Source organism: Rattus norvegicus, chromosome 1 (assembly GCF_021556685.1).
Source record: "Rattus norvegicus strain SHRSP/BbbUtx chromosome 1, alternate assembly SHRSP_T2T, whole genome shotgun sequence".
Taxonomy (NCBI): Eukaryota; Metazoa; Chordata; class Mammalia; order Rodentia; family Muridae; genus Rattus; species Rattus norvegicus.
Genome location: NC_141534.1, coordinates 248,908,948 through 248,932,269, shown reverse-complemented (window position 1 = coordinate 248,932,269; position 23,322 = coordinate 248,908,948). Strand labels below are relative to the sequence as shown.

Here is a 23,322-nt window from a genome sequence, read left to right as displayed (position 1 = left end):
GAAGTCAGGATGTACCGTATGAGTGAAGAATACATAAAAATAAAATAAAATAAAAAAGAGAACGCAGGCTTGGAGTTTGAGAGGCCAGGGCTCATAACGCCCAGGCTCTTCCTGTGTTAACGAGGTGTCTTTGGCTAAAAATACAATGTCTCCGAGTTTCTAATTCCCCAATAGTAAAGTGAAAAAACAAAAACAAAGAAACAAACAACATCTCCAAACAACAAACAAAGAAGGTTATTAGGAACCAAGGATCCAGGAAGTACACGTCTATCAGTGCCAGGCTCCCAGAGGGAATAGCTTGGAGCGTGCCATCTGGGCGCGTCTCATGCTGATGATAGGAAGGAGTCTGCCATCCTCACTCTCCCTTCCCACTTCCTAGGCTGACTGCTTCTCTGCCTCTGCCTCTCACCGTCTCCCTTGCACCCTTAGCATCCATCTCAGTGCATCTGGGGGAGGGGTAGTGGTTGAATGCAGCTGGCCCAGAGTTTGCACATTGGCTCCGTCCTTTCTTGCTTAAAGGCAGAAGGAAGCCAATCCACAGATAGGTTCTCCAGAGCACCCTGCTACAGTCTGTGCATGCTGAGTACATAGTGCGTATACATCACATCCCCTTAGGTCAGGGTTAGGGTTAGGGTCAGGGTCAGGGTCAGGGTCAGGGTCAGGGTTAGGGTTTAGGGTCAGGGTCAGGGTCAGGGTCAGGGTTAGGGGTTAGGGTTAGGGTCAGGGTCAGGGTCAGGGTCAGGGTCAGGGATTAGGGTTAGGGTTAGGGTTAGGGTTAGGGTTAGGGTTAGGGCCTGACTTGAAGGCACGGCTGTAGTGGGGCTTCTTTATATTGGCTGTCTTTATGGAACAAATATTGAGGAAATAAAATTAATATATACATGCTGATAGATATCTGTGGGGAGCGGGTGTGGCGGCAGTCCCAAGATGGCACCGGGGACTGCAGCTAAGTCTCATGACTAGCACCTGACTTCCTCACACACCTGAAACTAGCCCCGTCCATTGTGAGAGCTGCGCAGGCTCACCATGACGCAAGATCAGGCCATGTGACGTGGACCTAGGAACTGGGATTACGCAGTCTGGACTGAGGAGGCGGAGTTGAGGGAGGATATAAGGGAGTGTGCTTGGGGGCTGGGGGGGAGGAGGAGAAAAGAAAAGAGACATTGCTGCTTACAGGCAGAAAGAAAGGTTCCTGAATAAACTGCTTTGAGAAGAACGCTGTGTTGTCGCTCCTTTCTGCAGGACAGAGACGGAGACGACAGATATCCTATTCCTCTGTCTCACATCTAGCTCTTCCTATATTAAGGACGGAGGTGCAGGGACCCCGTGGTGGTTTGAATGTTTGGCCCACGGGAAGTGGCACTATTAGGATGTGTGGTCTTGTAGGAGGAAGTGTGTCACTGTGTAGGTGGGCTTTGAGGACTCCTATACCAAGCTTCACCCAGTGTGGAATGAGAGCCTCCTCTTGGCTGCCTGCAGAAGATGGTCTCTTCCTGGCTGCCTTGGGATCAAGAAGTACTACTCTTAGCCCCTCCAATATTGTGTCTGCCTGCATGCTGCCGTGTTTCCTGCCATGATGACAATGGACTGAGCCTCTGAAACTGTAAGCCAGCCCCAATAAAATGTTTTCCTTTATAAGGGTTGCCTTGGTCATGGTGTCTCTTCACAGCACTGGAAACCCTAAGACATACTCCTAGTCTCAAAGAAATGGTCCTTATACCACAGAGACAGGCACCACAGTGACTTCATGTTATCCTGAGTGGAGGTGACTAGGCTCTTGCAAAGTGTGAGATTTCCAAGTCAGGCAGACCTAGTGGCCCAGGCTTATTTAAGTGAAGGAACCAGAATTAACCATGTAAGTAGCTTCAGCCTCCCTATTGGGCCTGTCTAGAATTGGCAAGGATTAAATGTCATGGAGCTTCTGGTCTGGGCGGGACTTATTCAAGAGATGTGTCTCCTCCTCTAGGAGAGAAATGTTTTCTGTAGGAAACCAAACATGTGTAAGGGCCAGGCCATGCTTTCTGTGCATTGCTGGAAAATCTGATCCTATAAAATATCTGAGGCTCAGTTTTAGTCTTCTGTATTTTCTTCAGTCCTGGAGTCAATAGGATGGAGTCCGGTCTGCAGCCTGTGTGAGGCAGAGGGAGGCAGAGGAAGTCAAGGTGGTGAGCAGAGTAAGGTCCCCAAATTAAAGTAGCAAGTGACCCACGCACACACCAAAAAGTGTGTCTAGGTCTTTTTTTTTTAATTTTTAAATAAAATCATCATTTAGTTTTCATTGTGCAAATTTTGACATAGTTCAAAATGCAAAGCGTTCAAGGGGACTCAGTGAAGCCTCCTTCTGCCACCAGGCTCCTTGTCCCTGTGACAGCGGATGCTTACAGCTTCTGTGCGTCCCTCTGAAACCGCCCCCTTTCTTGTGTAAATGACCACACACTCCTATCTGAACCTTTGTCACTCAGCCACTCCGAGGCTCCCATAACCATGGATGAAAAGCTGCCTCCTTGGTCTTGATTTGTGTTTAAACTGTGAGCTGGCTTACTTTTCATACAAACCATGCCTTATCTAACCAGTACCCTGCTGAAGACAGGGCTTGTTCAATGTTTTGCTATTACAGATAAGGCCACAGTGAATAATTGTGTTATGCTGTCTTGCACATAAGCAGAAAAATTGTACACTGTAGATAAATTCCCCGAATGGAATCTCCGGGGGTAGGGTGCAGCGTGCACATTTGCAAATCTGACAGATGTTATCAAATTGCTTTAGTCGCACCTAGGTGCACAGGCTGCAAAGTGCCCTTAGTTTCCAAGCTGCACATCTGAAAGAAACAAGGCACAAAATATGGAGCCTCTGAAGATGCTTCTCTGGGACCCGGTGGCCACTGCCAGCTGGACTTTTTGTTGCCCCCACACCTCCTTCTTTAAGTGGGTAACTTGGAACACTTTGATAGATGTTAGACTTGTTTAAATTCACTGTTCTAAGTGGGAACATCTGTGAAGATGTGTCAAGTTTAGACTCTGTTCTGTCTCTGTGTTTCATACTTTTCCTCAAGAGTTCAAACTTGGAATCCCGTTTTGACGGCTGAAGATCAGACTGGGGACCTACACGTGCTAGGCCAGCACTCTACCACTGAGCTACCCCCCCCACCCCCGCCCCTAGGATGTCTTTAAACGCATTGTTCTGACATTTCTTGTTCTTGGGCCCCTTTACTCTCCAATGTTATTACTCAGATCATGTTGCAGCGAATCTGTTGTGCTTGTATAGAAGAAGAACGGCAATAAATAAAACGGAATCTCTTTTTCAAAAACTGCTAAAGATGCCGAAGGCTTCTGTGTGTGAGTTTCCCATATAGTCACCATATTTAAAAGCGAGACCAGTATTAAGAAAATAACTGCCGGGCTGAGAATATGGCTCGGTGAGGAGTACCTGCTGACCATGCACAGGGTCCTAGGATGACTCCCCAGGACAGTAAACAAACAAACAAACAGTTTCTTGCCAATATCAACATTTTATTAAAATATTTTCCATTCAGAAGAAGTGAGGAGGGGCCGAGAGGGCAACAAGGGTCGACATGATCAAAATACAACTTACAAATATGAAACTGTCAAACACAAACATTTCTCCAAAAGTGAAAAGTGATACTGTTTTATATAAATATACATGCTACAAATTTAGCTTAATAGAGGAAGAGCTAGGGTAGAGGGGGTCTCTTGTGTACATCTCTTGGAAACATCACCTGTCAATAAAAACCTCATGGACTATTAGCTGAGGCGGGAAATAGGAGGTGGGAGTTCTGGTAGGAAGAGAGGAACTCTGGGATAGAGTTAGAAGCCAGAACAGATTCGCCCAAACTCTGGGGAGACAGATACAAGAATCTGAGGAGAGCTAACCAGCCACATGGCACTCAGAATAAAATAAATGGGTTAAGTTACAAGCTAGTCGGGTTTTAAGCCCAACCTTATGGCCTAGGCATTTACTCATAAATAATTAAATCTCAGAGTAGGTATTTCAGGAACAAGCTAGTTTCTTCTTCTTTTTTTTTTTTTTTTTTTTTTTTTTTTTTGGTTCTTTTTTTCGGAGCTGGGGACCGAACCCAGGGCCTTGCACTTCCTAGGCAAGCGCTCTACCACTGAGCTAAATCCCCAACCCCAAGCTAGCTTCTTCTATCTGCTTTTTTGGCATCTTGTAACCTCTAGAAAAACCTTATTTTATACCCATGAAAGCGTGTGAAACATACCAACACTCTCAGTGTCAGGATTAACATAGTTTGGGCATTGGAGAAGACTTGAATTGGATAACTTTATTATTCTTATCCCTTTGGATTCAGCTTTTGATAACTGTTTCCTTGCTGTTTTTCATAATTTTCTTTTTTACACCAAAGTGTTTTCTTGTAATTATGATCAATTAACTAGGGACATACAGATTCGAACACGTTTTCTAGATCCTTATTTTTTAGTAGTTTAAAACAGCAATAATTTCTATTCTCACAAATCTACCATCTGAGAACCCAGAAGTGGGTTGTGTCTTTTCTACACAGCACTACAGGGTAGCCTTCCTCACAGCCGTGCTACTCGGTTCCCGGGGGGAGTGTCACTTGAGGAAAATGGTTAGTGCTTTCTGAATTACACTTTATGCTTTGAACTTGACTTTAATATTAGCACGGCAACACACAGCCTGTGTGATGGTAAAGAGCCCCGAATAATCAGAGCTTCAGTTCCTCCCTCTGGTGTGTTTTGGCATACAGTTTGGGCTTTGAACGTGGTCAGCTGTGCTTAGATCACCCGTAAGAATGGCTGGTACTTATGTCTTCAGGAACAGGCCTCCGGCTCACGTGTTCTCTCTAGCCCTGACTTTTCAGTCTCCGGCTGCTGTGCCGGCCCTGGCTTAGTTCTTGAATTCTGTTCTGACCACATCACACGTTTTCTCCTGCCCGTGTTTACCTTTTCTCAAAGGCGGAGCCAACCATGTTCTCCACCTCAGCCCGGCAACTCATCACAAATACGGATCAGTTCCTGTGCTTTATGGCTTCACTTCTTAGGGCTATGAAGTTATGAAAGGTTAGAGGCAGGGTCTTTTCTCCAGCGATGGTATTTCCTGAACTCAGTACATCTGCTCTTGTGGTCCAGGCTGCCACATTACCTGTCCAGCCTTGATGTCCCATGCAATTGCTCTCCTCAAGCCATGACAGGTAGCCTCCTGATCTGACCCTCATTCTAGATGAAAGGTAGTACCACATATCGTGGGCCAGTTTCAAATAAGCTATAGGCTAGATAAGTATTTCTTTGGGTGTCATAGGGAGTCACTAGTAAGGCGTCATCTTGCACAATTAGGTGTATTAGATTTGCAGTAGAACATCAAAAGGACCAAGAAAAAAAAAAATCAAGCTTGGGGGTAGTGTCCAGGCATCACATGTCCAACTAATACCATAATAAATTAATTCTCATGCCAATCACAACTACTTGCACGTACCTGAAGGAAAGGATGGGGTGCTGTTAGCTCTCTTACCACTTATATGAGCTGTCACTTGTAGTGGATAAACAAAGAAGTCAGAAGAGTCGTGTTTAGTTCAAAAGAAGCACATGGATGCATAGGCCTATTCCCCAAATCAGCCATCTTCCCGCAGGGGAGAAGCACTAAAGCCAATTGGGAATAACACTTGTGCACAAGAGAAGCAGTGGCCCTCGGCAGCCCTCTGTGGACAGCCTGAACAGAAGAGGCGTCCATGCACTCCCTTCTGTACCCGCAGTTCTTGGTAAGGCGTCTCAGGAGGAAGGACCCAGAAGGGGGCATCACTTTTATGGGAAAAGTGAACAGTCTTAACCACAGCTCAACACTTAAGCTTTTGTGATTCCTTTTTGGCCTGCCGTCTATGCCACTCACTACTAAGAATAATAATATTCTATTAAACAAATGAAAATGGCCTAGGTACATTGCTTGCCTCAAAAGCTACACCCATCTTCTGCTTCCTGACCCAGGACTAATCCCCTCATCCAAAGGGATTAATGAACCTGGTACTAATCCCCTCATCCAAAGGGATTAATGAGGGTGAGAACCTGGAGGGAGTGGAAGAATCAGAAATCACAGCTCACAACTCAGCCACTGGAGGCCCAGGCCTCTGAGGACACATAAAAGGCCATGAAGAAACCGGGGGGGGGGGGGGGGGGGGGGACCAGCACACACGACCTTCCTGGCAAAAATGAGTTGATGGAAAGGCTGGGATGTGGGAAACCACAGGGAAGTGTGGGGCCCTATGTGCATGATGGTGTGAACAGTCACTAGCCACCACTGTGCTTCCTGAGAACTGAAGTGACAGTGGCGGGGCTTCAGGAAGACTCTCCTGACCTTGACAGCTGGGCCAAGGTCAAGTAGGTAGCTTAGTTAGAATACAGCTGTAAACACCCAGGTGTGATGACTCTGTGGGTAGCAGTGGACACCATGCGGGTAGAGTTCCTAGGACAGAACCTATCCTTAGTCTGTAAGGACAACACAGCTCCAAGCTGCTCCAAGCTCTGAGGGTCTAGAAAACCGAAGGTCTTTTAACAGTTTACTATCTTTATTTTGGAGGTGTTCTATTTGCTGTGTATGAGGAACAGATAAAATGTTTGGAAATTTAAGATCACAGCCTACCAAAATGGCTAGAGGCCAGTCTCCCATAGAAAAGGAGTTTTGAAGCACCCGGTCGAGAAGAGAAACGAGTCATGAGACACTTTCTATAGTCATAAAAAACCAACATTTTCTTTTATGATTTTATTACTTACAAAATAAAAACACGTTAGGAAAAATATTTCCCTTTGCAAGATATAGAAACTACAATCTTTGGAAAATACATAACGCCCCATAATTGTTACAATACATAGCCTTGTATACCACTTGAACATTGTTTAAAAATTATACCCTGTAAAGGTTGGTATAAGAAACATTGTCAGTCACATATCCTGACATTCAAGTACTTAAGACACAGTTGAAATAAAATGAACTTCCAGAGAGGTTCATCTTCCACTGTCCCAGAAACTCCTATTGTGTAAGTTAGGCAGTGGCTCCAGGAGTGGGACTAAATGAGAGGAGGCTGCTATAGAAACCGGTTACTGCAGGCCTCCCTCCCATCATCCCCCAAACCCCTCTGAGTTCTAAAGGTCTGATGACTGTATTTTCTAGGATGCTGGTAGAATGGCACCATTGACGGATATCTCTGCGGGGTCAAGCGCGACAGTGACTAAGCTAAATAAATGTTTAGGATGTCAGGTGGCAAATATGATTTAAAACCACCAAAGTTCCTCTTAGGAGCTACTGGAGAAGACCCTTTCATAGCTGAATTAAGACCCCAGACTCCAGCCCCTTCCTTCAGAAGAGCTGTGAGGAGTGCGGGAGAGAGCATACAGCCCCTCAACCCTGCAGCTAATGGTAACGATAAACGGTGTCTGACAGAGTAAGAGGTGGCAGCCACTTGGGCCTCACCATAAAGGCATCCAAGGTGACAAACACTCATGGTCATATACTCCCAGAATCCCAAGCTTCCCTCTTTCACACGGGAGTAATGGCCTACTGCTGCTCCACAGTTAGAATCCACTGTCTAAGTTCACACTAGTACTGTGTGTCAAAGACGAGCATTTACCTGTGTTCTTTATATGCGAAAAAACTGTGACAGCCAATCAACTGTGGAGTTCTTTACATTTTTCATATGCCACAAGCATTATAACATACCACCCCAGAATGGAAAAAGACCGTCAGTTCAATAACAGGCATGTACTGTAAAGGTATAAATATTTGGTTTAATGTACAGGGAGCTTGCATCTAGAACTATGGGTTTTGTAAATGAAAATGGCAGAATCTGGGCAATCTGATAACAGCCCAGCCTAGTACAATCCTGAGAAAACTGTATTTGGCATCGCACTATGGATTCAAAGAGAAATTTGTAGGAAAAAAAACCCACCGCATCTGAAGTGAAACCACCTCAGGACGGGGATGTACACACTGGCCACACCAAGATTTTGCTCTTGTGATTTTAAGGTTGGAAATCTTGGAATGTTAAAAAAAAAAAGTGCAATTTCAAATAAAACGGGAGACAACTGAAATTCAAAATGACGGTTGCTAAGATACTGAAAGAGAGAACAGCTAACCAGCATGACAAGCTAAGGGCTCTGTTCAGAGTACATATAAAAGTTCCAGCATCCGAACGAAAAGGCACAAATGAGTTAAAAGTGTAGCGATCGTCTCTAAGATGCGTGAAAATAAGGCTGGTTCACTTGCACTCCGTCCGTAAGTAGGCACCTGTAGCAGGTGGCAGCTTTGGCATCCTAAACAGGATCGTATTGCCATCGACGGATTAGCACGGTACTAATTATAGCAGCATTGTCAACATTAAGCTTCTTATCTACACTGCTAAGACAGAGCATCCCCCATCCACATCCTGCGTCAAAAATAAACTTAAAAATCTGTACTCGTAAAAATCTCTGAGACTCCTCAAATGAGCTCCCCCTTCATCAATGGCGACCCAACCAACAAGCCAAAGCAAAAAGAAAATCTACCCGGAAACTGCTAGGCTAGCCTAGCTATTAAAAACATACTATATTAAAAAAAAATGGTACTTTATGAAATTTATTAAATATGAACAATGAATAACGCAGACCCTCCGGGTATGCGTGTTGGTGTGTAAGATGTCTGAACTGGGTGATGGCATACTAGAAAAAGAAAAACAAACAAACCAAAACAGATTTCAGCAGTGACATTTCACTTGCTCTGCAGCCACCTACGAATGGTTGCTCCAGTCGTGCTGACGACTACACAGAGAGCCCCGCCCACCGTCCACCAGGTTGGAACATTATCGAAGAAAGCGATCTGAAAGATGAAAGCAAAGACTACATCCATGGTCTTCATGATGGCCACGAGTCCTGCTTTTTCTATCTGAAGTGCTTTAGTGATAAAGATCTGGGCCCCCAAACCCACCAGTCCAATGAGTATGAGAAACAGCCTGTCCCGCCCACAGTACGGCAGACTCCATTCTCCTATGACAAAAAGGACGACGATGGTTTCAGGAAGGCCGAGTATGACATAATACCAAATGCTCAGAAAGTAGTCCACCGATTTCCCCATTTTCCTCAGAATCACCAGAGTCATCGCAGCTAGCACGGCGTGTCCGATGGCGGCAAACGTTCCTTTAATGTGCTCGGAATAGCTTTCTCTCATCCCTGAAGTGTTGGAACCAAATAAAAATGTCGGTCTCACGATAAGTATCACTCCAGCGATCGCGAACAGGGTGAAGAAAGCATCCCAAAGGCTGTACTTTTCCTTGAGAAATATCCAAGCAAATATGGATGTAAACACTGGACAGCTGAACGCAATGACCGTGGCATCCGCGAGGGACGTGGTCTGGAAAGCATAGTACATAAGAATCATGGCACTGGAACCAAAGACCCCTCTGAGGAAGAGGAAAAGTCGTTGACCTTTGGGACCTATGAACCCAGTTCTGCAAAGTTAAATGAAAAAAAGAAATGCATTTTAAATGAATTCGGCATTGCTTTTAAATCAAAATGTTTAATCAGACATCACCCCCAAAAGCACATTATATTAAAAGTAAGGGACTAGCAAACCCTCTAGCACTGAATAGTGTGAATCATTGAAAAGTGTTTCTTCTCAGTATTGATCCTGATGTTTCAAAGAACACAGAACCTCATAATTAGAATGATAAAAAGTCAGTAAATATTTTCCCTATGGATTTTCTTGTGGAAAAATAATGCAAAGACAAAAGGGACTAGATCTTAAGAAACATTATATGCTAGTAAGTGGAATCACATGATTTTCCTCAAATTTTCTAAGACGAAAACACATCATTTAATAATAAACATAATCTCCAGATTTTAGGTCTCTACACAAGGAAGCTTAATCCTGGCTAACGTGCTTTCATTCACATTAACTGTTCTATAAAAGTTGAACCAGTGCTAGAATTGAGTCACTGAATATGAGGGGGAAAAACAGTGCTTTTTTCCCACTCACTCACGCAGAACCTACCTTGACAGCTCCTAGCTACATAAGACTCACTGGCTCATGCTTAGGGCACGCTTCATCCAGGTAGACACGGACACCCATGGGTATCTGGAGTCAGAACAAATCTGTGGCCCATAGGTATGTGGGAAAACTATGGATCTCCCAGGACAGTGAACACAACATCAAGACAGATTAGAGCCAAAGACTTTCGAAACACTTTCTAGCTTTCTGAATATTCTTATTGAAAAAACAGGGAACGTGGCTGCTAACCTCAGTGCTGTTCCCTCCTTTAGAAGCTGGTGCCACCTCACCGGCTCCAAAGCACTCTGGCTTGCACATCACATTCCCAGGGAATTTCTGGCAATATGAACCCTTGCAGACTGTCACTTTCTACCCAATTTCTCGGGATGCAGAATGGCACTATTCCATGAATCTGTATCACAGCAGGAGATGAAGGAGACTCTGGAGGCAGACAATGCCAACTTGTGATTTGAGATTTAAGCATCTCCAAAACAAAGGGCCAGATAGCCAGTCAGGGCCCAACTAGCTTCCTTCCAGGGTTCAAAGAACAGAAAAATACGAGTAAGTTACAAGGCTGTGTGTGTGTGTGTGTGTGTGTGTGTGTGTGTGTGTGTGTGTGTGGTGTTAATTTCAGCCCTACTGAGAGATGATAGATTCCACACAGAAAGGGAATCAAGTATGGATGGGGGTGGGGGAGAGTATAGAGAGGGGACAGTAAAAATGGTACCTACATGTTGAGGTCTATACAAAGTACTCTAACCAAGAACAACTCTTATCTGACCCTGGCAACCTGCTGTGGGGCACAGTCCATAAAGTGCCACTCCCTCCAGTTTACAGGGGAAGAACCTGAAACACCACAATAGTCAAAGACCTTGTTCAAGGTTCCGCCTGCCTCCCTCTGTGGAAGACTTCAGTTTTCTCAGTATGAGCTGGCGGGGGAGCAGTCCGTCCCACCTACAGAAACCTCTGACAGTCGGATGTTCTTAACTTGCTTTGTTTACTTTTTAATCTTCAAAGTATCAGTTATGCCAGCGTGAAGGGAGGAGGGCATGAACAACTACATATCCCCCTTCTCTCCTTTGATGGGCATGTGGTGTGTGCTTATGGTAGACCCCTCAGGTGAGCAGACCCTGAGAACACGCACTGACTGGGGTCAATCTCTGATAAACCAGTAAAAAAGATGAAGGCAGTTCAAAAGAGTTACAGACACTTGTCAACGTCCTCTAGTCACTCTAAGAGTACTTACTTTCTGTATATTAAGCAAGGAATAATAACAAGCATTTGGACCACGCATCGAAACGCGCTGATCTCTACAGCATGGACACCTTGCACTTTTTTAACCAACAAAGAGACCACGGAGAAAAGGAAGGCAGACAGCACTGTGTAAAACAGGCCAAGTCCGGGGCAGGGTGCTGTCTTCTTGGCTTCTGAAAAAGATTAAATTCTGGTTAGTCCTTGTTCCAAGCATGTACTTCACCACTTTCACTTAGAAATTAAGAAAGAGGCATGGTATCAACGGCTAGACGGAAGACTACAGGTAATACCTTCGAAATATACCTGCGGTCCTATGTCACTTCCCTATTCACCATGTAACAATTTAAAATAGCATTTTGAAACTGTTGTTTCTCCCAATTTAAAAAAAAAAAAAAAAAAAGGATCCTTTTTGGCTCACTAAAAACCATCCCTCACTTTAAAAGTGAAAAAAATAAAAATAAAAAACAACTTGCTAAGATGGTGAGAGAAATCTTTCATCTCAGCCATAGAACCTTTCATCCTCTTACTGGTGAGCTTCAGGGAGAAAGTCTCTCTGCTGGAAATCAGCTGCATTTGTGTTATCTGCTCATTTGATAATTACATGACTTCTCCTATAAGCCTGTGAGCTTTTCTAGGGCAGGGACCTCCTCAGCTTGTTTATACCTCGAACATCTACAACCTTAATAACTCTCTAGTGAGGGAGAGAACGTGAGAACCCCTTCATAGGAAGGAAGGAAGGCACCCGGCCTAATATTACTGGCAAGAACATGATCTTGAAAGGCTCCTCCGTTGTGTAACGGTGAGCGGTTTTTGCCCCGACTTAACTTACTTCTTCCTACCTTAATCTAAACCAGGAAATGTGCACTTTCTCCAAGTCTTCAAATATTTAACCCCTTACTGACATATGAGGAATAAGCTACACTCAATGCACCTACACACACCCCTCCCTCCTTATGAACCTGGAAGGGAAGACACAGCAATAAGGACAACAACCAGCTCTGGTCGATAAAGACTCTATCGGAGACACAAAACCTGTGGATGCTGTAATTGGCTTTGAACAACCTCAGCAGACACTCCACTCTCAGAATGCACAAAGTGTTACTTAGCTATGGGACAGCATTGCATAACTATTTTCTCTTTTTCAAATGCCCTTCTCTGATAAATGATACACCAGATAATATATTTCAACACCCTCACATCAGATTACCTTTGGCCACAAGTGACTGCAAATCGTGACCAAAGTATGACAGCCTTTCTAGCAACACCACAGGGCCCAACCTTTGCATCAGCCACGCTATCTGAATCACACACCTTTCTTTCTGTTCTGGGTCTACACCTGGAGAGACCACCTTGCGACTGTCACTCTGTGAGGGGGTCAGAGCCCCCTGCCCCATGCCACCTTCTACACTGTGGAAACGAACTATAAAGAGCCACTAGGGCCCCAGGAGGAGACCTGAGGTTGCCAAGTGAAGCACCGCAAAACACAGGCCTTGGCTGTGGTCGGCCTTAGAGTTGGGCTTCTGAAATTACAAAATTCAGATCCAAGTAAAACAAGTTTTCTCAAAAAAAACCCTCCACCCTCAGACAGAACAGAATGAGGAGTTCTAGGACAGAAAACATCTTCCTGGTTTATTAATTCAAGGATCTCCTCCAATGTAAACCCATTGCCTTTTAAGAATTATAATGGTATGATATTTAACTTCAAAAAAAATGGGTCTTTTGTTTTAAGATATTTACTATGTATGTATGTGCAATTTATTTACTTATTTATTTATTTACCTATTTAGAGGCAGGATCTCCCTCTGTAGCCCTGGCTATCCTAGATAAGGCTGGCCTCCCGCTCAGAGATCCATCTCCCCTCTCCAAAGACTTGTGCCACCATGCCCAATCAAAAATGTACAAATATCTAAGGTTCCTGTTTTCTGATTAAGGACAGGCAGGTAACAGAAGGTTGAACCGAACTGGACTGTTAATGAAGGCAAGGAATAGTTCTGTTCAGGCAACCTCAGCTTCTTATGACATGATAACTTCATTTCCCTCTGAAGACAGTGACAAGCAAATCAGTCTAAAGAGGCGTGTTCTCACGCATCCCATTTCCACACTAACGTCCACTGAAGGTGGATCTAATCACTCTAAACGAGTTGCAAGTTTAACGATTCAAATTAAGTGGTCACCATACAACTTCCAGAAGAGATTAAAAACCTTTTTCACTTGGCTTCTCCCCACTCTAGTGACGTGGGCCTGGCTGGGAATTAGAATCACTATGCTAACTTTTAAAAATCCCATTTCCAGGCCCCGCTCCAAACTTCGTGGAAGCTGGTTGGAGGTGCAGTGGTGCACTAATGCACTAGAGTGCTCACTCCAACAGGAAAACGGGGTGCACAGGGTTAAGACAACTTTAGTACAAGCTCCACTGTCCGGAAGATGCAAAGAGGAATCAGTGCATCTCTAAACTGGGCAAGATTATCCAGTTCCCACCTAAACTTGAAAGCGAATTTTGTTTAGAAACCACTAAGATCAAGAGTCTCAAAGCCAGGCGTGATGCTGGATGCCCTTAATCCCAGCACTCAGAGGCTTAGGCAGGAGACTGAATGTGAGCCAGTCTGAACTACACACAGAGTCTAAACCGAGCCGGTCGAAAGCCCAATGCCAACTTGTGGCTTACAGCAGTTCTTGATTTGTTTTCAAAGTAACTGTTAGAAACTTGTCTTGAAATTGAAAGGCAAGATTCTTGGGCATTCACGATGTCTTGACATTTTTGCCATGTGCTGCCTGGATGGAAAACTAAAAGAGTTTGCAAGGACCGATTCTACATACATTAGGCCAGAATGACATTCAGTCATTGAGGGATTAGAGAGACACAGACCTCTCCAGGAGCTGCCAGGCTGGTCAACCCAGCAAGGGGTAACCCTGTTCTGGAGGCAAATCCATGCAAATCCGTGCAAACAAAGTCAGAAACCCGATCTTTTCTCTTTGCTTTCAGGACGGAAAGATAGCAATAATCATCTTCGTAGGACTTTTTAAACTCAGAAAAACACAATTAAGGCGGAAGAAACCTGGGTGTGGCAAGAGGCACAGAAGCCCCAAGGCATATTGAGGGGAAGAGACTCCGGAGATTAGATTGAGAAAGGTAATTCTAAAAGATCTTCAGGGGCTTCTTAATTGGAAAGGGCCCTAGGCGGAGTCTCTGGCACATGCAAAAAGCCTTATCTAGTACTGTCTGGACCTGTCCTACCCAGACCTTGGCAGATGGAGGTGGGGGTGAGACCCGAACCCTCATCTTCCATGGCCTCTCTTTACCTCCTGGTTAAGAGAGTCTGAACGAAAGTTCAGGGTTCTTCACCGAGGCTTCTAACAAGGCGTACCTTGTTTTAAGCCAGTAGAAAAGTCCTCCTATCCCCCAAAGCTTGAGGGCCAGTGGTCTATTTAACTCTCCTCTCTGAGATGCTGGGATTCCGTGACAAACACTTTCAGAACCTGAGCCTTTCGAACTCGGTTCAGGAAGATCGGTTTACGCTCGCGATGGGGGTTCCAAGTCGGCTTCCTGCCACCCGCTGCCTGGCCCCTCTCGGTGACCTTTCACCTCTGGTTGCCACTGGACCGCGAGGTCCTATCCCGGTCACCAATTTGGGTTGCGAACACTCGGAAACTTTCTGGGTCTCAGCTCAGGCCGGTGCGCAGAGGACCGGACCGATGCCGCCCCGCCCGCCCGCACTCACCGGGCTCCCCACGCGAGCCGCACGCCCAGGCTCTACACGGCCAGCACCTGCCGCGACCGGGGGCGCCCTCCGCTTCGACGTCCACGTGCTCCTCGCCCGGGGACGCCGGGTCCGCGAGCTGTAGCTCCGGCTCGCGCAGCTCCACCGCCTCGGGGGAGAGCTCCGCCGCGCTCTCCGGGGGCCCCATCCCGCAGTCCGCGCTCTTCCCGCAGCCGCGCGCCTTCTAGCGCCCGCAGCTGCCGCCGGGCCGCTCGGCTCTTCCGGCCCCCGGCGAGCCGATGCGTGTGCGCGTGCGCCCGCTCCGGGCTCTGCGCGCCTGTCCTCCGCTGCCCTCCGCCCCGGGGAACCCGCCGCCTGGCCTCGTGCACTCCGGCTGCGGTGGCTACAGCTGGCGCGGCGACGGCTTCCCCTCCCCTGTGCAGTCGGGCTAGACTGCACACTGGTCCTCCTCTGTCTTGGCACAGACAGGGAGGCACGCTTGGTTCTCAGCCCTGGCGCCTCGGGTCTTGGGGCCTTCTGCTGCTTTAGAGAGACAGTGTGTCTGAGCTGGGCGTGGTGGCCCACGCCCATATTCCCAGCATTTAGGGACCGAGGCACGTGGATCTATGAGTTCAAAGCCAGCTAAGGCTGCATAGTGAGACGCCAGCTCTAAATAAATACATGAATTAAATTAAAAAGGACTGGGTGTCTGTATGTTGATTGGGTGTATGTATATTGTGTATTGAGCTCCTCTGTGATGCCCCGAGGACTTCTGAGTATTCTGTCAGTTTTTAAGCACACCTCGACCTGACCAAGTGTTTAAGGTGTAAACACAAAGATTGAAACATAAGACTGAAAGGGAGGACTCTTTAAAAATGCGGGGCGACTGGGTATGGTGGTGGATTGAATCAGGTGGATCTTTGTGACTTCAAGGCCAGCCTGGTTTACAGAGCAAGTTCCAGGAAAGCCAGGGCAGCACAGAGAAACCCTGTCTCCAAAAAACCAAAACCAACCAAACAAACAAAAATTGCAGGGCAAAGGGGGTTGTCTCAGCAAACTAAGACAGGTAGCCACCTCAGTTCTGTCAGAAGTCAGTTTCCAGATGGCAAAGAAAGAGACTACTACTCCCACTGAGGCGCCTAGGCCGGGTACATTTTACTCTTGATTAAAAGGGTGTATTGGGAAGACAGAACAATCTGTTTTTCATTCCCCCTCAGATGGGACTGTGCCGTCCCCACCCCCACACCATTGGTTGGGGTCAGACCTCACAGTCTTATTCTATAGCCAGTCTTAAAAATTGGCCCTCAGGAAATGAAGGGGAAAGGGGAAAGGGGACACTGATCTTTGGTCATACAATTCCTGGAATACAGCACTGGCCTTTGTGTAAACAAACATTTTAATGGGTGGTGGGAAGGATGAAAACATTTGCATAAAAATCTTACAAAGTAGGTGAGATAGAAAAAAATGTTGATTCCTTCTCCTAAACACATTTTATAAGTATTTGATAGAAAAGACTCATATTTAATATTTCTTACAAATCCCTTCTCTTTTAAAAAAACATGCTTATTCGAACTCATTAAAGTGTTGGCTCTTGCAGAGCATTGGTGGTGAGAACCTTTAATCCCAGCACTTGGGAGGCAGAGGCAGGCAGATCTCTGAGTCTAGGCCAGCCTAGTCTACATAGTGAGTTCCAGGACAGCCAGGGCTACACAGAGAAACCCTGTCTACAAACAAACGAACAAACAAACAATGCCTGCTCTTTTTCTGTCCTATCTCGGAGTAAGAAATTGCAATGATGAGACTAGTCCTCCAGTACAAAAATTAATGATTACATATATTTCATTAGTGTGGTTTAAGGTAAGCTTGCTTGCAAAGGAGCTCCTTGGCCACGAGATCATCAGGGCCCCATTGGAGTGTTAGGTCTGTGCCCAGGCCAGAGATTCTGTTCTCTTGACCAGGAGTTTCCACTTAAGAGGCCTTCATTGCTACTTTCTCATCTAAAGAGGTAACCAAGATCAAAGATCCCATTAGAGTAGCCTCCAACTATGGTTATTAGACACCCAGAAGGCCAGTTACAACTGTCTGGTGCTTTATGCTACTGTATAATATTTTAATGCCTAGATACTTTGATATTAAGGCATTAATAATAATAATAATACCAACAAAAAACATGATTAGACATACATTTTAGCCAGTTCTTATAATCGTGGCTCATAAACACTAGAACCTTTATGTACCTTAAGTGACTTACTCAAATCTCCATAACTTGCAAATGATTCCCCATCTTCTTTTCCATTATGGAAATGTCCAACCATCCTAATCTTCATATGTAATAAATCCCTCTTTACTGAAGCGATTTCCATGTGCATGAGCTTCTAACACGTTATTTTACTTACTGATTTTCTCGAGACCTAATGACACTAATGAATGAATTTGCTACCTAATGTGAGAATTTTCTTCCCAAAGGGGAGGGGCGATGTCTCTCCTCTCATCATAAGCTCCCAATGACAACCAAATTCACCAAACTTCACCAGAGAGAACCAATGAGTTTATTGGGCTTATTCTGCATGAGTGGGGGTTATCGACAGGACTGTGGGCACCCAAAAGCAACTCTCTGAACATCTTTACCCAGCATGGTTTAACAGTTTTCCCACAGCTGCATAAGTGGAGACCCCTGCTCTCAGCCTGCATACTCTAGCTCCTTCACAATGCCATGAGGTCACAAATAATTAGCACAAAGCTGTGCGTGACTGGCCAGGAGAGAGGCTGTGTACTCAGGTGAAGATCCGGTGACTCTCCTTACTCACCCATTCCTTCTATGAAGGAAGGAGCATCAGTAGTCACCAAGCCCAGATGTGGCCGTCGTCTGTGAGCAGACACCGCTGATCTTATGAAGCAGATGGCAGTCATCTATCTTAATATGGTTGTGCAATGCCACCTTTATGAAAGAAGGCTGTGTACATAGGATAATGTAACAAATTAATGGGATATTGCCCCCAGGTTCTGTTAAACTATGAGACTTTGGACATTTCCAGGAAAGCCTTCTTAGAAAGCACAAGACAGTCTCCACAGAGTACCTGGAGTCAGTATCCCAACTGTGCTTTTTGAACAATTGTGTGTCACAAACACGAAGAAGTAGTAAATACGTACATAGCATAACATGACCCAAGTGATGTTTAAAATATCCAAGAAAGTGCACCAATAAATCCCTGTTAAAACTCCGATGTGAGAGTTACTATTGAGAAATCTTTAGACAGAGGGTCTTCTCCTCTCCTCGAATGAGCATCCCAGTAGCTGTTTTTACTAGAGACATCTTTATATCGTGAGATAATAACAGTGTATACAGACGCATTGTTTGTTTTTGAAATTGAACCCTTCAGTTTACATCAGACAAGAGACTTGCTGTTGAGTCCAGTGCCAACTGGCTGGACTGAAAACATCAGTCTTCCTTTTTTTTTTTTTTTCTTTTTTTCGGGGCTGGGGACCGAACCCAGGACCTTGCGCTTCCTAGGCAAACGCTCTACCACTGAGCCAAATCCCCAACCCCAACATCAGTCTTCCTTATGATCTGAATAAATTTGCCCAAATGAGTCTTGTTGCCTGCTGGGTCATGCATTTGGAGTAGGAATTAACAAGAGGCAGCAAAAGACATATATAGCTATAGCCAGATATAGACAATATAGGTAAAGATATTGGATATTGGATCCTACACCAACAGAACACTTGCTTGAAGGGTTGCCCTCTGTCTTAGTCAGGGTTTGTATTCCTGCACGAACATCATGACCAAGAAGCAAGTTGGGGAGGAAAGGGTTTACACTTCGGCCTACACATTGTGGACATTGATGTTCATCACCAAAGGAAGTCAGGACTGAAACTCAAACAGGTCAGGAACTTGGAGGCAGGAGCTGATGCAGAGGCCATGGAGGGGTGTTACTTACTGGATTGCTTCCTCTGGCTTGCTCAGCTTGCTTTCTTACAGAACCCAGGACCTACCAGCCCAGGGATGGCACCACCCACAATGAGCCCTCCCACTCTTGATCACTAACTGAGAAAATACCTTACAGCTGGATCTCATGGAGGCATTTCCTCAAGGGAGGCTCCTTTCTCTGTGATAACTCCAGCCTGTGTCAAGTTGACACACACAACCAGCCAGTACATCCTCTGACATCTTTATTATGGGTGAGTGGCAGTTAGAATCCATGATCTTGGAGAATCAAGGCAACAGTATCTGCCTTTACAAATGTCCAAACTAGGGCCCTCCCCTAGACCTGGCGTGACCAATGCCACAATCAGTATAGGTGCATCTGCAAATAGAGGCAGAGACCCTAAAAATTATAGTAGGTGCCCCCTTCCTATATAGAATCAAATTTTAGGGAAATAGAACGCTGTTATTTTTCTGGAGAAGACACATTTTATCCTCTAGTTTACATTCAGGCCTGATCTGTGTATAGAACTGTATCAAACATTTTTTCTTAAGGCCAACAGATGAAAGATTCATCCTTAACCCCTGGGTAAGGATGCAGTGAGGGTGAATCTTACTGACAGGTACAATCTTTGAGGCAAAAGGTTATAGGAATGTCTTCCAGATCTTCTTTGTCTCCCTTTCCAGAGCAGCTTCTGGAGTGTTCCAACCTTTTTATTTTATTTTTGTTTTTTGTGACAGGGTGTGTTTGTGTGTGTAGAACTAGATCTGTAGACCGGGCTGACCACTGCCTCCCAGATGCTGGTATCAAAGGTGTGTGCCATGCCCCCCAGTTCCTCATCCCCCACCCCCTCCCCCACCTTTCACCCCCATCCCCAACCCCTACCCCTGCTAGAGTTCTTTACTCCTTTTCTTTTGGAGTGTGTGTGTGTGTTCACATGTCAAAGAAATTAACCAATTTTTTAAATTGTTTCTTGTTTTTTAGTTTTTTGTTTTTTTAAATTGTTTTTTTGGAGTCAAGATCTCTCTGTGTATCCCTGGCTGTCCTGGAACTCACTTTGTAGATCAGGCTGGTCTTGAAGTCAGAGATACACACACTTGCCTCTGCTTTGCGAATGCTGGGATTAAAAGCATGAACCACATTGCCCCACAAAATCAGTCAGCTTTTAATGACTGTGTAAGTCAGGAATGGATTTAGATCCTTTGTGGGTTAAACTTCTAATGTTTCCTTTAAACATTCCCTTTTCTTCACATTTATAAACTGTCACCTTACTACATAGCTCCACTCGCTGGAATACAGCAATGGGTCTTTATATAAACAAAGATTTTACTGGGTTAGGGGATTAAAATATTTGCATAGAGGTCTTACAAGGTGGGGTGAAATAAAGATTTGAATTCTTTATCCTAAATATAAGTTTTATAGTATTTGATATTTCTTATAGTTCTGACTTGATGAACCTTTGACCCATATGACAAAGGGGAAAAACATCTATGAGACAGAGTAGAACTTAATTATATTTTCTTCAAAGTTCAGTATCTCCCCCAACCCCTCTCTTCTCTCTGTGCCTCCTGTAATTCCACTCTTAATTTGGTCAAATAGAAGATTCAAACACCTGACCCAATGCAGTAAGGCATTTACATCATTTGCTTCCTGGATTTGCTAATGCACTTTTCAATTTATCTTCTTTCCCCCTTCTTTTTGCTTGCTTTAAATGCTTGCCTAGATTCTGGGCAATGGTGAACATGCCTAAACCATTCTAGGATGAGGAGCCAACTTAGTTACCAAGTGAGGGAGTGAAGATAGACTTTATACACGTTGGCATGTATCGGTTATAGCAGAAACAATACTGGACTTGAAGTTGAGAATTCTAGTTCTGACCTGATGGTATGGTCACATGCATCCTTGAAGCCTCGGTTACCTCCTTCACTGAATGGAGCCGAAATTCACCTCTGACTACTTTGAGGAACTATGAGTAAAGAGATGGCAGTCACTGGCTCATAGCAGAACATGGAAACTTCTCTGAAAGACTTTACCTGCACTGAACAGAGAATTCATCCTCCAAGCTGGAATTGCCTTTATATTTTGAAATTAGATTAGATTGAGGAATTCTTTTAAAAATTGCAGGGCAAGAGGGGTTCACTGGGACTGTCTTAAGCAAACGAGGCAAGTGGCTGCTTCAATTCTCACTTGACTAATGTATAGCTTTGCCTTGTCTGAAAAGTAACGCAAGACAGCTTTCAAACACACACACACACACACACACACACACACACACACACACACACACAGCTAACATGGTGGCTGCAGAAGTGGGAAACTTCATCACCACCACTATCCCCCAACCACCACCTATGGAAGAGGAAGAAACAGAAACTAATCAGGAGGTCGCTAGCCCAGAGCACTGTATTAACCCATCCTATATTAACCATCCTCTGTCGCACAGGTGGGCACTCTGTTCTTTTTCTAAATGATAAACGGAAAACTTAGCAAATCTTTGACTGATCTGTAATTTTGAGACAGTGGAAAGACTTTGGGGCTTGATGCAACCACATCTAGCTGCCTCGTCATTTAAGGCCTAGCTGTGAGCGCTACTCAACTTATTTTAAGGATGATATTGAGTTATGGGGGAAGATGGGAAAAACAAATGGAGAAGACAATGGCTAATTACATTTAATAGACGCAGAGACGGCAGGACCTCAATCACTTCTGGCTAGGGATGTTTGTGTGCCTTACTGGGGAATCTTCTGATGGCAAAAGTGATGATGTATGTGTTGCTGTGGTGAATGTTGGAGCTAAGATGGTAAGATAGCTATGAACTCCTGAGGGTTAACACAGGGAAGCAGTCATGCACACAGGGAGGGTATACAGGACAGGCTAGGAAAGAGACTGAGGATGGGTTATCAGCCCCCTGCAGACACACCTCTAAAAATAGGTTTGTTGTTTAAGAAGATATCTTCTGAGCGTTCTTGCAGGAGATGCGTCAAGCACTTGATGTTGGGATCTAAACCAAAGCCTCATCCCTCCGCTGTGCTGATGTTGATTCCCTCTAAATGCTCCTGAGATGTAAGAGGAGTCTCATTCGCCTTTGTCTTGTACGTCTGCTTTCCTTCCGTTTTTTATATTTTAATTTGTTTTGCTAGAGTCCACGATCCCAATCAATGAATTCCAATACACTCCATCCCCAGAACCTGCAGATGTGTTCCTGGCCTGCTCTGTTTTTAACAGCTGGTTAGAATCACCATGACACACGAATTAGCCTTTCCACGGTACTTGAAAGCAACTTGCATTTCTATGACGTTAGCAGGAGAAGATCGGTTTATGCTCCACACCATGCAGGAGTGTATTTTGCTGGTGGGAGAGTAGGATGAGTTCAACATTCCCTTGCTGTCCTTGTGCTGATGCTAGATTTGGGTTTGCTTCTGGTCTTGTTAAACCTAAGTGACTCTGACTTCAGTTTCTCATTTGTTTTGCTTGGGCATTTTCCCTAGGTAACGTTGGCGAAAGATCCAGGAAAGTGACAGAATGGTGTATAATGTTAAACTTGTGCGTTCCTTGGTAATTTTTTAAAGCTTCGATACAAATGTATCTGCCTCATTGAAGTCAATGATCTGTCTGTCTGTGTGACTCCCTAAACATGTCTGTGAGCAATAAAACGTAACACAGTCAGGTCATTATACTCCTGTCTTGCTTTTGTATCTTTGTGCTATGTGTTAACACTTGGTATTAGTAAAGGTGTTTGGCTTTGGCTACAAATGGCTCAAGAAGGAAATGGGTCCTACTCATACTAAATCAGTGTATAACCGTAAATAAAACATGTACAGTAAATTATCTTTTATTTCTCCACCTCGGCAGAAGGTTTCTTATTGCCAGGTGATCTCTCATGTCTTCTTGTAGCGTCTTCCCCATGCACAGCCCAAGTTTCGAGCCTGGTTTATTGTTATATTTATTATAACTTTTAATAAATTGAATAGACCTCCTACTCTTCCTGGAAGAAAATGGAAACCCTGCATTCCAGGGGGGTTCTGGTTGGAACGGAGCAGGGTTTAACACAGAGAAGCAAGGCTCTTCCCACCTAGTTACCATATGATCCAGCAATTCCACTCGGCATGAACTTGAGCAGGTGTTTGTATTCATGGAGACACTACACAGAGCCAGAAGGGGAATATGACCTAAACGTGCGGGAAGACAATTCTGACGTAAGAAGGGAGAAGCTTTCTCCAAGCGTCCAGAAAGGCAAGTAAAGTCTCATGCTGCATTCTGGGATTTTGATGTGGCAAAGCTAGGAGGAATCCCCTGGTGCAGAGTTTGAGATGGTGATTGGGAAGCGAGAAGAGGAAGAAAAAAGCTTGGCGCTTTGGGGAAAGACTCTGGTGACCACATTTTCAATATCATCCTGGAAAAGAGACAATCGTTAAGAGAAGAAAAATGGGTGCCAACTGGTACTG

At 44.8% G+C, this 23,322-nt stretch overlaps 1 protein-coding gene across 1 annotated transcript; it reads right to left on the bottom strand.

The window, feature by feature from the left end:
- Positions 1 to 6,711: 6,711 nt before the first annotated feature.
- Positions 6,712 to 15,234, bottom strand: Slc35g1 (solute carrier family 35, member G1). The gene is made up of 3 exons (NM_001191635.2): positions 14,976 to 15,234; positions 11,249 to 11,429; positions 6,712 to 9,463 (listed from the first exon to the last, which is right to left on the bottom strand). Exons 1-3 carry the CDS (start codon positions 15,160 to 15,162, stop codon positions 8,728 to 8,730), a joined length of 1,104 nt encoding a protein of 367 aa, NP_001178564.1. The 5' UTR covers positions 15,163 to 15,234; the 3' UTR covers positions 6,712 to 8,727.
- Between the last annotated feature and the right edge of the window lie 8,088 nt (positions 15,235 to 23,322).

Bases quoted from the DNA above. Each gene is read 5' to 3' on its own strand.
- Slc35g1 (NM_001191635.2), bottom strand. From the start codon at position 15,162: ATGGGGCCCCCGGAGAGCGCGGCGGAGCTCTCCCCCGAGGCGGTGGAG. The intron at 11,430-14,975 runs GTGAGTGCGGGC...AATCTTTTTCAG, and splicing joins CGGCTCGCGTGGGGAGCCCG to AAGCCAAGAAGACAGCACCC. The intron at 9,464-11,248 runs GTAAGTACTCTT...TTAACTTTGCAG, and splicing joins CCTTGCTTAATATACAGAAA to AACTGGGTTCATAGGTCCCA.